Raw genomic sequence first — 12,861 nt, 5'->3', positions numbered from 1 at the left:
TTCACAGAGATGGCGCCACGGGTTCTAGAGTAGGGTCTATATCGTCTGTCTCACTCTTTCTTATTGCTTTATTATATATCTTTCTCTCTCTTCCCTCTAAAGCGGGAGATATAATTTATCTGAATCTTTCTATTCGATGAAAATTATGGAATTTTTTTATTTAATCTAATAAAGATAATGTATTTTATCGTAGAATGTACGTGAAATGTCCCCCCAAAGTAGGATTGTAAAGAAATTTTACATTTATTGCAGAACATTGTCTTTATTATCAGTTAGTAGAAACATTATTCTTATACAACCAAAATAGAAAATATATTTTGAGTCTAATTTATAATAAAAATTGTCTGCTACCTCAGTTTAAATGCATATAATCTATTTCCTATTTTAAGATGTATTTTTGTAACATGTATGTATCTTTCTTCTGGGTATTCAACCAGAAACTCGTTTAACTTGGTAGTCAAGGATGGTGTTTCATTATTCAAAATAGCAAGATTATTGCCAAGACACCATAGAAAGCTGATATGGTATGAAACATCCTGCAAGGAAAAAATCATTGATAAATACAATGCTGGCTTTCGATTTACGAGGCATACTCGACCGACGTAGTTCTTTTTTGAGATTGTTTTATTAAAAATAACTTATTGCTCTATGTAATATGTACATATATACATTACTTACTTCATAAAAAGGTGGTAAATTATATTCAGCAAGAAACTTATTAACATGTTTTACAAAGTGAGTAAGAGCACCACTACTATCAGCACATTCCACCCCAAGAAATGTACGAGTTTTTTCATCATTGGTGTATGCTCGTATATTTAGAAGCTCCAAAGTAAATTGTTTTGTCTGATCACACAGCTTCTTGGTTTCCTCTACGAAGGATTCAATCCAATGAAACTTTAAAATCAATGTTCTTGTTATACTAATATGAAACTGCTCAGAAAGTATATTACACTTAGTTGGCAATTCTCTTGATATCGAAGACATCCATGAAAGCATAATTTCACTGGGTTCACCTAAAATTTCAAATTATTACAATGATTTTTTTAATTGAATTAAAACAGTAGTTATTATTTATCCCTCTTAAATACTAACAATTAATGTAGATCAATGTAGCCCAGTTACCACGCTCGTGTTTAAAACTTCTAGCTTTTCCTTCATGTTGGGATGGATCATCGTGCACTTCTTCATGATGTGGAACACCTTTCCAAGCTAGAATGCTTCCAGGTATCGGTAATCTATGATATATAATAGTTTGAATTGTAAACATGTATGACAAGCAGTAAATCATAAATAATCAAACGTAGATATCAAAAGTAAGATACTTGCCGTTTAGAATTCTCATTAGATTTATTGTTATCGTTAATTTCGTCATCTTCAGAATCAGAAGTATACGTACTCAACAAATCTAAACCGGACATGATATGAAATGTTTACTAACAAATATAGTTTTCTATATTTCCAGGTTATATTTTACTTATATATAACGTATAATTCATATTCATGTTAATTTTCAACTCATATTTTATTCTAATTATAGGAAATATGTTAGCCGTTTAATAGTACATTTGTTAAGAAAGAAACGGTTGTTTCAAAACTTGAATTGCAATCTCTCCAAATGCTTTCATATAAGGTTAAGTTATACTAAAAGTACTCGATCTAATAGCTTATACAAAAGCTAATTAAAACAGTGTCACATGGACACTGAAAATTAATAATTTTAATATAAAAAATTTATTGCAATTACCATACATAGAAACAGATGATTTTTCACGCATACATTTACAAGCCTATGTATGTACAAGATAAATATATTACAAACTTAATTTTACAACACTGAATTTGATTTTATGTTACAGCTTTTCAATGCCATTACCTTTTTAAGTACATCGTATCATTGCATGTACCTATTCACTGAAATCTTCTTCATCACTGAAGTATCGATTCTTTTTATATCTTTTACCTGACCTTTGAATTGATCGGTTTTCTTCATCACATGTCTTGTTTCCAAATTTTTGATTGTTTTCTAGTTCTTTTTGTCTTTGCTGAAGTAAACAATTTTATTACATGCACAGATAAGATGTTCCATGTATTAATTCAGTAGAACCAAAGAAAAGTCAGTATATTCAAGTATAAGTTACCTCTAATGCAATAGCAGCACTTAAAGTTTCTACTTCTTCATCCCAATTGTCCTCTGCCAATTCATCATCACTACTTTTATTAAAGTTACTTGATTTATGATCATCCGCTTTATGCTTTTTCCTGATTCTATTTTTTTTCAATGGAGGATTTCTTGGTCCTAACGTGTTGTTCCTGCAGTTGTATGACAAATGACCTTCTTCACCGCATTCGTAACATTGAGACTTATCCGGATAGTCTCTCCTACGTATAAATTCAGTGCTTCTTCCATTATCTACTGCTATAGAACTCTTTACTGTACGACCACCTATCTGTTAAAAAATTATTTATGAAAAATAAGGTGCACAATAATTACTACTATTTAGATGTTCAATGTCCTCATAGTGCTTCTCAATGTAGTAGTTATATTGTGATATCTTTTGGCTAATCTAGTATATTGAGTCAATAAATAGTAATTTACTTCAGTATTGTTTAAACTTTTAGCACAAGTAGCAGCATCTTCTGGTGTCAAAAATAATACAAATGCAACTCCACGACTTCTTCTTGTAATCTTATCTTTCATTACTGTCACCCTACAGAAAAATAAATATAAATGTTACAATCTAAATTACAAATTCTAAATTTATTTTCACTGAAAATTATTTATAAAAATTCTAATATATAATTTAAAGAACTTGATATTTTTTGTGTTTAGTTTTTAGAAGGAGTAGGATATAAGGATGTACAGAATGTGTACATAAGAAAGTAAATAATATATATTTTTTTTATCATATATTTAATCAACTTGTAAACAATATAAAAATAACAATGATATACATGAATTTCGCAACTTACTTTACAATTTTTCCATAACTCTGTAAGAGTTGATGTATGTCATTATTTGTTAATGAAAAAGGTAAATTTGAAATGTAAACTGTTGATTTACTCGGCACCACTCCACCACTCATTATTTTGCTGTCAAACTTCTAATTATTATTTATAAAAATTACTTAATTTAGTCTGAAATAAGTATGAAAATTAAAGTAATTATACTAAATATTTTCGCTCTGACTCGACTCTTATAAGCTTTAATGTGACATACTTAAATAGCATTACTGTTTTATAAAAAGTAGTAAGAATATTTCCCTTCTCATATATACTTACAACAGATATGACATAGTTGTTTGCGCGTCAAATAATCCTAATGTTTGTACGCATATTCAATAATACACAGTAAAGTTAAGTATAAATACTACAGAAGTAGTTACCAGTAGTACCAACAGGATACATTGTGGAGGAGCTGATTTCAAGGAAGGCCTGTATCTTGTTTGTTAAAAGAAACAACACGATTATTTTTTGGTCTGACTAGAATCTGTATTTTTCCTTGCGCGTCCATACTCTCTGATTTCTTGCAAGGAATACAATAAGCATTTTTAATATCTTCTTGCATGACACTTTACAAACTATCCGCACCAATTACTGTGTACAACTATTGCTAGACTAGACTAGAACTATTTCTTGCTTATCCTGACTCAACCTAGATGGCGGCTCATGATTCTTTTCGCGCTGGTCCCATCAAAATCAAATTTGATTAAAAAGAGAACAAGTGTCGGGGTTGTAGGGATAGGGGTTGTAGGGTTGTAGTACAAGTTCTGGATAGGGGTGATTTTTAATAATATTAATTTTAAGTTGTTAAATTGTTAAAAATGTTTTTATTCCGTACGATCATCGATTAAATTAAATAATATAATTACTTTTAAGTACAATACATTGTAACTTTCGATTGTAGTTCGTTTATAGAATATCATATTCTATATTCTGCAGTAATGAATTAATCAAGTATATACAAATTGTTCAGTTATGCTTTCCCATTCATTCATGTAGTATTCTATGAATATTGACAAACAATTAATTATAAATTTAATTGTTATTATATCCGTAACAATAATTACGCAAAAAGATAAGTGTATTTTGGTCCATTTTATTTTTTGACTACCCGAAATTATTTATAAAATATGTAATATACAAAATACTGAATGATATCGTTCTCTTTCTGTCTCAAATAGTAATAAAAAATTCAAACATGTAAATTCAGAACTCAGTCGAGCGTATAAAGGGAGTGAATTAATTGTGCGCAGCTCTCTTACCATTCATGTAACCTATCCATCGTTCTGCTGTAGTGGTAAATATCGGATCATTGTCGATTGTATTTAGAAGAAGAAGCTGACTAATATGAGTCGAATGATAATCCCACCTAGCTAAATTTGGAGCGATTTTTAATGTAAAATGACGTAGATCATATATAGTACCAGAACCTGTATCGTACAATGTTAGCATGCTTTTCAACGAAGTCATACCCTGATTAAAAAGCCGGGATGCTTCTTCTGCATCCTTACCTGTTGCTATGCTCTTTAGGTCATACAAACCGATTAAAGAATAAATAAATCCATTAAGTATAAAGGAAGAGGGGGTTGTAGGGTATTCTTCGTACCATACGTATTTACCTAAAAATATTGCGGCTACACCACCTTTGCTAGAAGACAATCTGAAAGGCTGTAAACCTCTCACAGCTGCATGTAGATACTTTTCTTCACCAGAATGATAGTATGCTCGTGCTAATACAGAAATAGCATGTCCTTGACCCATACTGGAGTACCTATAAATGTTGCATAAAGTCTTAAACATATGTATAAATATGCATCGAAACATCGATAAATGCAACGATAAATGCATGATCGATAAATGCTATCATCAGTTTAGATGTAACTAATGTTTTATAATAATTTATCAAAATGGAATACCATCCAGGCTCAAGAGTGGCCATCCCCGGAGCCACTTTTCTCCTAACAGGGTTTGCCCATCCACCGGAACTAATATTTTGGTTAGCAACAAACCATCTAGCAGCATCATAAAATTGCTCCATATGCTCACTTGTAGATAATGTTATATTATCGATCATTCCAGAACCATATAATGTTATCTTTATTACCTGCAACCCGATTTTATTATTAATTTGAATGAAAAATTTATCTTACATAATTTAGAGTCGTACATTACCTTCAATTTCGAGCGAGATAATTTCTTTTTATTTTTATCATTCAAATATAAACCCTTTTGTAAATCAATTACTAAATCCCTAGTAAATCTCCTCCATTGATGATTAACTTGACCAATTCCGTAATAAAAGTGATTGTTATAAGTATGTAACACTATATTACTAGTAACATAATGAAGATAATACATCTCTTTCCTTTCTCTAGATTGTAGAGTGATCATGACGCTCCCATTATCCTTAACGTTAAAATCCCACTTTAGTACAAAATCTAGCACGTGATCTAATTTTAAAGTGATTCCAGAAGTGCTGGTTTCCGGCGTTGCAAATTTCATTACATAACTATTGATATGTTTGTCAAATACTCTAGCTGCAATAGATCCTTGAGGTATGATCCATTCTCTCTTAACTCTATCCGAATCTTCGATGATTTTTCTGTGAGGCTCCGGTTCTGTTAAATTTTTACTATAATGCGATAGTCCGAATTGAGCAATTTGAGTAGGATAATAATATCCTTGGCTCTCCCACTGTGTAGATATCGGTACTCCGTCATTTCCGCTGATGCATTTAACGCGATCTCGAACTTCAACGTTATAGTTTTCAAAAGTCATGAACACTCCTCTAGGATCATATTTTCCTTTAGGATTGACAATTTTTGAGTAGCTATGCAACCATTCGAATCTTTCCAAGCCATCATAGGTTGCTAGCTTCCCATAAATCTATAAAATTTTAGAAACCTTCAGTATTCCATTATCAGACAAAGTGTTATTATAATATTCACCTCGAAATATTTGTGAATGAATGAGAATGGTATGTAAACCTCATCTCCCTCTTTACGACATCCGACAGAGTAATCACCATTTATATGGCAATCAATTTCTTGATATCCAGGTTCTAGATTTAATCGATCCTTTATGTAAAAGTAAATAAAATGATAAATAAGACAAATGCTATCATGATGAAATAAACTATACATATATTTACTTACTCTGTGTTGAAACTTTGACTTCCAATCTGTACTTTTAAAAAATGGTAGACTACCACAATTATTCCAGGATGTCAATATGGAACTAAATACTGCTACTACTATTACAAGTAATACTGTCTTGAAATTTAATCTCATCATCATATAAAAACCTGTTGGTTTCAATGAAAAATTTATGAATGCGATACAAACACTTCATAATTGCATTCTAAATGAGCTTAAAAGGTTGATCGTATAGAATGCAATATTCTTGAATAATACTTACTTACAGACTAAAATTAAATTTTTCCTTCGCCTCCTGTTAAAAAAGACTTCCATACAGATTAAACATTGTGTTCTCCATTCTTAGAGGCGGTAAGATTCTGAGAAGACAAGATGAATTAGTTGACAACAACAAAGCAATAAAAAGTGGTAACATTTAATGACAGCTTTTAAAACGCGTACATGTGTTCACCCCTTTCCTGGAAATACGTTTCACGCTTTCCATGAGGTGCCCTTGCGTCTTATCATCGATGATTGTCAATGCCAGTAAATGTTTCATACATGTCATTCGTGCTATCGTTACCTGTAGCGAAAGTTGACGTTATATCTATTTCTGTTACTTGTATCGTCAATTTCATAAAAAAGGAGCGTATGCATTCTTGGTTATAGAATATTTCCAAGGTAGAACTCCCTAGAATTTAGAGTAGAATTCCCTAAAGTAGATTTGTCGAATATTAACTATGGTAAAATTCAAGTGGCTTTAAGAAAACTTCATCGTGTGGAAAAAGTTTGAAGAGCAAATTCTTTTACCTGCATATCAATTTTTATCGAATACAAAAACGTATTAGGTTTTTAATATTCCACGGTAATACGTTTTACTTATCAATGTATTGCGAGATTTAACACGAGTGAATATTTTTGAGCACTCTAAAATTAAGTACAATACATAAATAGAAATACATTTTTTTAGATTTAACTTAATATGTATGATATCTAATGCTGTTAATCTGAATTTTTCATCGGGAATTCGTAGTACCAATACCCTTATCTCGCTAGTTGTATTCGCCTTAAGCTTATCGGATCGAGTACATTTGTCTTTTCATCTAAGTTCGTTTAATTCTTATCGCGGAGAGTTGAACATTTACAATCGACTAAAAATATTCGTTTCTGCGTGGTAGATTAATTAGGAATTATTATAATTTGTGGTAGAGATTCGTAGGTTTGTATAGTTGAACATTTCTTTATATTTTACTCCCGTGGTGGTCAGTTGATACGTATAACTCCATCTGTGAGATGTAATACACAATGGAATGTTCGATATTACTTGTGTACTAAGGAAATTTATAAGAGATGGAGCTGAGAGGAATATTGAAATATTGTTAAATAGGTATGTGCAATACATCCACGGGGTATTTTGAATTTGTATATATTCGAAATAACCATTAATATGCCCGAGTTCCACCGTAAAAGGGAGACATGCATCGTTACTAAACTTCCGTTTTTTTAGCGTTCCGCAAAGTATTCACTGATACTTTCATCAAACGTCCCTTTACCTCCTTCCGTTTGCATAGCATTCTTTTTTTTTGCAATATTTCAGTCTAATTAAATTTCAGACCGATCCTCTAGCAATGCGTGCATAAGTATTAAACGTACTTAAAGAATTTCGTACGCTGGCATACCCCGCTCGCTACTTCGTAAGTCACAGAACCATATTTCACGATGTCAATGGACTCCGTTGGTGCATTATCATAATAAAGTTAGACGTGAAACTTTTTTGATTTTCTAGAAACCAGTCAGGTTAAGTTACCGCTAACTAATTAATCGAGGCATTAATTGCCCCCTTGACATGGATCTTGTGCCATTTGAATCACAAGTGCGAAGAGATTATTCTCAGGAATGTTAAGTAATATTTGTAGCCTATGAGATAGCATGTTTGTAAATAATTTTCATCCCTCACAATTACGTACAATCTTATGATTTCTAGTCAACTTGTAACAATTACGAACATTTTAATTGTCGATAAAAGTATATCTCTTCATGTTTCTCCAGTAGAGTGCAGAAGTTATTGTTCGTTACGTCTACATTTTTATATTTCCTATCTTTCTTTTATTACAGGATCTGATCTGAGTGGGCTATGAACATAGATAGACGTAACAAGTAGTTGACTTTGAATAGAATCAGGTAAAGAAATCTATCGTTGTGCTTTTTTGCATAATTTAAATGTTAATTTATCAATGAGTAGCTTCGAAGCTCTAACTATAGCGTCTTTTCAATTATTCTCGTATAGATATACAATGGAAGCAGCAAATCAAGAAAAACAACTTCCTTCGCGAGGATTGAAACAAGTGAAGGTAGATAATTGGGGAACATTCTTTCTCCAGAGACTGCAGCAACTTTATTTTGAGGAAGAGTTACTTGACCTTACGATCAAATTTCCTACCAGTGATATCACTGTACAGGTATTAATCGTATCTGTTTTCTGTTACCTCAAATTATTATTTTATAAAGTTTTACAACACAGTTAACAATGAAGTAGTTAATAATTAAATGTACTGGAATATTTTTAACATTTTTGGAATCTCAGATTCTGAAATTAATGTTCTTCTTGTAATTACTTTTTGCATTCCCTATTTTAGGCTCATCGTTTAGTCATAACAACATGTACAGATTATTTTATGCAGTTGGAACGTGAGCAAAGGGAAAAAGGTGAAAATTTTGATGGCGTAATTGTTATGCCACCAGATATGCCATATGAGTGCGTTAAGTCAATTATAAGGTAGACTTGAATACAATGTTTATGCTGTTTGAATTTTGCATGTGTATTTTTATAATTTTTAAATGGCAATATTTTTATATATATAGTTTTATGTATACTGGCCAGCTGGAGTATTGGACTTCTGAGCAGCATGCTTTGTATCGTACAGCACAGAAAATGAACATGACTGTTTTAACTAAATTACTGGATGCACAATTTAACACTGCTTCTTTGCAAAATGAACAGTCAGGGAAGTGCAATACACGGCCAGTAACCGCAGTTTCGACGAAACCTTCAACATCTAGCACTAAACCAACCACTACTTCTACTTCACCTTCAGGGCTTTCAAGTCAGCCGTTACCAGGTAGAAAGTAAGTATCGAGTTACCAGCAGTTGCCGTTCTAACATAAGCTTTCAATGGTTCGAAGCACTCAAAGCGTTATTTTCATTGTTTCAGACTTCCCATTTGGAAAAGGAAATTAGATACTCCACAGAGTACGCCATCGCTTAATTATGAAATGCGAACATTCCACGGGATGCCATCGACAAACAGGCCTACGGAAGTGACTCCTGGACCATCCCGATTTGATCTCCCTGAAGCGGAAGAATTTGCACTTGGCGTGTTTTCGTCATTCGATGACATCACTTATAATACAAAGCCTATCGTCCAAGCGCCAGACATATACAAGAGGGACACTTCGCCTAGCGGTAAATGTTCACCAGATAGAGACAGTAAGAACGACACGACGGAGGATGAAGAAGATGAAAATCACGCGAACGAGAAGAACCTGAAAGAAATGAATTCGGACGACGATTGGTCTGTTACAAGATGTTTCCAGAGGGGCCAAGAAACTCGGCCTTCGCCATCTAAGAGAGTTCGATTCGATCTAGAAGAGAAAGAGACCATGGAAAAAGGTAAATCATCTTACAGATCGAATGCGGAGGACTCGATCAACAATCACACGAAAATCATCCGAGGAGTATTGAAGAAGTATCCTCACTTAGTAAAGAATAATAAGAACATACGTTTGAAGATCATGCAGAAGGAGGCGAAATCTTCGGACAGCAATTCAGCGTGTAAGACGAAAGTTTCTTACGTGGTTTTGAAGTCCGACCATTTGATGTCGACTAACAACGGCGAGGAAACAGAATCCAAGAGTAACGGGAGCATGGACGGCGGCGAGACCGGGCCTTGGAAGTGTAACAAATGCGACTTGGAGGAAGAGTACACAAATTACTACATGTACAGACGGCACATGCAAGATGTTCACGAAGAGAAGTTCGATCCGCGCGTCTGCGAGCACTGCGGCTACAAAGCGACCAAACGAAACATTTTGATGTACCATCTTTACACGAAACACAATGTGCCTCCGCCGAAGAGCTTGTGCTTCCCGAAATGCCAAGCGTGCTCTTACGTAGCACTTTCGGAGACGCTCTTGTTCAGGCATCAGATTAATCATAATCATCGACCAACACCGCGTCAACATTCGTCGACGGCCGAGGAGATTCAATGCATGGAATGCTCGCAAACATTCAAAGACTTCGCCGCACTGACGGCCCACGAGATAAATACCGGTCATAGGAACCTGTCCGACCGCAAAATGAACGGTCACCGTTGCATTCATTGCGGTATAGTGTTCGTGCGAGCCCCGAACTTGCAGGTTCATCTCGATTGCGTGCACAAGGACTTGCGTAACTCGGCTGGGACAGGGGTGTCCATGCCAGCGATCTCTTTGGAACCTTCCTCGGAGGCGGAAGCTCTGAGTCACGTGGCGAGCGGCATAGCAGCCTCCTTGGGTGTTGGAGACAGCGTTCCTACAGAGTCCCAGGAGGTAACCTCGAACGTGTCCGAGTACATTGTGCCGGGCATGCAGTTGGACAATATCTCGCACGATATAACATATAACACGCACGAACTAGACGGACAACAGATGATCATGTTCATCGATAGTGAAAATTATCAACAGCAGGAGAACGAGCAACAGCAGCAGCCGCAGCAGTTGAACATCAACGACAACGAACAGATTGTGATGCAAGGTACGGAAGATGGGATGATCGTTTACATTCACGGGAATGAAGAAACGGAGCGGCAGTCGTACGAGAATTATCAAACGGAGGAACTGACGGAAGAAACTGAGGAGATAGTGGAGGAGGTGGTCGAAGAGGTCGAAGAAAAAGCGATGGAGGAGGAGATGCAGATCGAACAGTCGGAAATATTGGAAGGATGTAACTCTGATTCAGTGGAGGAAGTTATACAATACGTGGAGGAACAGACGGAGATAGTAGAGTACGACGAGCAATGCAGCGAACAGAGTAACAGTGTGGGCGAGTCGCAGGAGTCGGTTATGATCATCGAAGAGGAGCACGTTGAGGGAGAGCAGGACGTGGATAAGAATGATAAGCAGAGCAAGAATAGAGGGTTCGCTGAGTGGGACGAGGACAGTAGAGAATTAACTGAAACATAAAAATAACGATGTTATTATTATCACAGCTTTTGTCACTTTTTACGTTTCATCAAATGTCTAGGACTAATAAGAACGGAAAACGTATCACATTGTTTCTGTTGTATTTCATTCTACTCCTGTATTGGAATTCTGTATAGTACTACGATTGAAAGTCACTATATTTACAGACGCAGATGAAACAATGTAAATGAATTCACTTTTGAAAGGATTTGTTAATGAACGAAGCTGTTAAATAACGTTTCGACTAAGCCGTGCAAATTGACTTTAATTTCGATTTCTATTTTAGAACATAAATATTTGTATATACAGCTTGAAAGTATATGTATATGTATGTATAATTGTATTCAATCGCTAGAAATTCTCATTTAATCTGATCACATATGCAAAGAGAGAAAGAAAAAGGAAAAGGAGAGATTGAGAGAAAGAGAGAGAGAGAGAGTGAGTGAGTGAGAAAGAAACAGTTGATTATGGTTTTCCTTATTTTCTACATTAAATAATACATTGTAACTTCTAGTTTTCTTTGAGCATACAGTTGCACAAGCACGTGACACTGGGATGACGCGAACTACAAGAATCAATAAAACACGCGTATCGATTTTATTAATTACTAATTGCACATGTTCAATACAAATATTTAAAAAAAATAAAGCGATTCAAAGTAATATGTCTCTTTTAGGGAATTTTTTTCGAGATACTGTAATACTAGGTTTTCTGATTATTCAAAATAGTCGGATTTAAGTGGTTACATATTTTAATGGAGATTACGCGTGTAAAGTATTACAAGTAATTATAATGCACGAAATATTTTTCAAGTTTTATAAAAAGTTGTATGAAGATTTAAAATTATTTGGTCAGTGGAATAATTGCAATCGAATAACGTTATATATTTTGTAAGATTTCTTTGATCATTTTTTTTGAAAAAAAAAGAATTAGTTTGCCTTTGTCAAATGATATGTCCGGTTATGTATTTCAATGAAATTTTTAAAATACCTGTATACCTTTATATAGTTCTTGAAGCACTTGCGATATACATGCATATACCGCTAAATAACATAATAATTAATTAATTTATTTATGCAAGAAGGTGCGCATTAGTTACTTTTTATTTTCAGTAATCTCTTACGCAAAAAGCATATCGCTCATTTGCTACATCAATGATATACAAAAAGAAAAAACAAGTTTCAGTATGAGCACAGCAACAAATGATAAACGTGTATATTTGCTACTATTGCAGAAAATGAGCGATACGATCTTATCAGAAAGATAACAATAATTAAAAATGTCATCGAAATCCAATATATTATTACTAGAATATTATGGTATTTGTGTTAGACATAACTTACGATTACTTAAATGTCGGTTTGTTTTATATTATAAAAGGTAGGCAATAAAATATATTTAGGATTCGAAATAGGAAAGAAATATATTTTTAGCAACGAAGCCGCGTAAAGTACAGCGTTTATTCAATCACGTACAAATCACATAAGTAGAAGTTATATTTCTT

At 34.0% G+C, this 12,861-nt stretch overlaps 4 protein-coding genes across 10 annotated transcripts; 1 reads left to right on the top strand and 3 right to left on the bottom strand.

The window, feature by feature from the left end:
• Positions 1 to 241: 241 nt before the first annotated feature.
• LOC143430156 (U6 snRNA phosphodiesterase 1) lies at positions 242 to 1,469 on the bottom strand. Its single transcript, XM_076906167.1, has 4 exons — positions 1,351 to 1,469; positions 1,096 to 1,262; positions 679 to 1,016; positions 242 to 536 (listed from the first exon to the last, which is right to left on the bottom strand). Exons 1-4 carry the CDS (start codon positions 1,419 to 1,421, stop codon positions 348 to 350), a joined length of 765 nt encoding a protein of 254 aa, XP_076762282.1. The 5' UTR covers positions 1,422 to 1,469; the 3' UTR covers positions 242 to 347.
• Positions 1,470 to 1,744: 275 nt separating this feature from the next.
• LOC143430103 (zinc finger CCHC-type and RNA-binding motif-containing protein 1) lies at positions 1,745 to 3,471 on the bottom strand. Its single transcript, XM_076906089.1, has 5 exons — positions 3,283 to 3,471; positions 2,974 to 3,138; positions 2,600 to 2,711; positions 2,142 to 2,450; positions 1,745 to 2,045 (listed from the first exon to the last, which is right to left on the bottom strand). Exons 2-5 carry the CDS (start codon positions 3,084 to 3,086, stop codon positions 1,908 to 1,910), a joined length of 672 nt encoding a protein of 223 aa, XP_076762204.1. The 5' UTR covers positions 3,087 to 3,138; positions 3,283 to 3,471; the 3' UTR covers positions 1,745 to 1,907.
• A 608-nt stretch (positions 3,472 to 4,079) lies between these two features.
• Positions 4,080 to 6,807, bottom strand: Hsepi (D-glucuronyl C5-epimerase). Of its 5 annotated transcripts, XM_076906311.1 has the most exons (9): positions 6,600 to 6,807; positions 6,425 to 6,517; positions 6,159 to 6,307; positions 5,952 to 6,080; positions 5,176 to 5,889; positions 4,920 to 5,107; positions 4,623 to 4,774; positions 4,476 to 4,527; positions 4,238 to 4,376 (listed from the first exon to the last, which is right to left on the bottom strand). In XM_076906311.1, the coding sequence occupies exons 2-8, from the start codon at positions 6,471 to 6,473 to the stop codon at positions 4,511 to 4,513; spliced, it is 1,398 nt and encodes a 465-aa protein (XP_076762426.1). In that variant the 5' UTR covers positions 6,474 to 6,517; positions 6,600 to 6,807; the 3' UTR covers positions 4,238 to 4,376; positions 4,476 to 4,510. The 5 variants fall into 5 exon arrangements, with proteins under 5 accessions (XP_076762422.1, XP_076762423.1, XP_076762421.1 ...); XM_076906307.1 differs by having other exon boundaries at positions 4,080 to 4,376; positions 4,476 to 4,774; XM_076906308.1 differs by lacking the exon at positions 4,476 to 4,527 and having other exon boundaries at positions 4,080 to 4,376.
• A 462-nt stretch (positions 6,808 to 7,269) lies between these two features.
• Cp190 (centrosome-associated zinc finger protein CP190) lies at positions 7,270 to 12,019 on the top strand. 3 transcript variants are annotated; one of them, XM_076906143.1, is made up of 7 exons: positions 7,270 to 7,524; positions 7,751 to 7,831; positions 8,253 to 8,318; positions 8,425 to 8,596; positions 8,774 to 8,913; positions 9,000 to 9,263; positions 9,350 to 12,019. In XM_076906143.1, the coding sequence occupies exons 4-7, from the start codon at positions 8,432 to 8,434 to the stop codon at positions 11,355 to 11,357; spliced, it is 2,577 nt and encodes an 858-aa protein (XP_076762258.1). In that variant the 5' UTR covers positions 7,270 to 7,524; positions 7,751 to 7,831; positions 8,253 to 8,318; positions 8,425 to 8,431; the 3' UTR covers positions 11,358 to 12,019. The 3 variants fall into 3 exon arrangements, with proteins under 3 accessions (XP_076762258.1, XP_076762257.1, XP_076762256.1); XM_076906142.1 differs by having other exon boundaries at positions 7,645 to 7,831; XM_076906141.1 differs by lacking the exon at positions 7,751 to 7,831.
• The last annotated feature ends 842 nt before the right edge of the window (positions 12,020 to 12,861 follow it).

Source organism: Xylocopa sonorina, chromosome 13 (assembly GCF_050948175.1).
Source record: "Xylocopa sonorina isolate GNS202 chromosome 13, iyXylSono1_principal, whole genome shotgun sequence".
Lineage (NCBI taxonomy): Eukaryota > Metazoa > Arthropoda > Insecta > Hymenoptera > Apidae > Xylocopa > Xylocopa sonorina.
This window is presented reverse-complemented; position numbering and strand designations above follow the sequence as displayed.

Excerpts from the sequence above, each read along its gene's own strand:
- LOC143430103 (XM_076906089.1), bottom strand. The coding sequence starts at position 3,086 with ATGAGTGGTGGAGTGGTGCCGAGTAAATCAACAGTTTACATTTCAAAT. Across the intron at positions 2,451-2,599 it reads AAAGTTTAAACAATACTGAA|ATAGGTGGTCGTACAGTAAA; the intron begins GTAAATTACTAT and ends ATTTTTTAACAG. Across the intron at positions 2,046-2,141 it reads GTGCTGCTATTGCATTAGAG|CAAAGACAAAAAGAACTAGA; the intron begins GTAACTTATACT and ends TGTTTACTTCAG.
- LOC143430156 (XM_076906167.1), bottom strand. The coding sequence starts at position 1,421 with ATGTCCGGTTTAGATTTGTTGAGTACGTATACTTCTGATTCTGAAGAT. Across the intron at positions 1,263-1,350 it reads GAAATTAACGATAACAATAA|AATTCAAACTATTATATATC; the intron begins ATCTAATGAGAA and ends ATACATGTTTAC. Across the intron at positions 537-678 it reads ATTTACCACCTTTTTATGAA|GATGTTTCATACCATATCAG; the intron begins GTAAGTAATGTA and ends TTTTCCTTGCAG.
- Hsepi (XM_076906306.1), bottom strand. The coding sequence starts at position 6,473 with ATGGAAGTCTTTTTTAACAGGAGGCGAAGGAAAAATTTAATTTTAGTC. Across the intron at positions 5,108-5,175 it reads TATCTCGCTCGAAATTGAAG|GTAATAAAGATAACATTATA; the intron begins GTAATGTACGAC and ends ATCGGGTTGCAG. Across the intron at positions 4,775-4,919 it reads GCCACTCTTGAGCCTGGATG|GTACTCCAGTATGGGTCAAG; the intron begins GTATTCCATTTT and ends CAACATTTATAG.
- Cp190 (XM_076906141.1), top strand. The coding sequence starts at position 8,432 with ATGGAAGCAGCAAATCAAGAAAAACAACTTCCTTCGCGAGGATTGAAA. Across the intron at positions 8,597-8,773 it reads CCAGTGATATCACTGTACAG|GCTCATCGTTTAGTCATAAC; the intron begins GTATTAATCGTA and ends TCCCTATTTTAG. Across the intron at positions 9,264-9,349 it reads CAGCCGTTACCAGGTAGAAA|ACTTCCCATTTGGAAAAGGA; the intron begins GTAAGTATCGAG and ends TCATTGTTTCAG.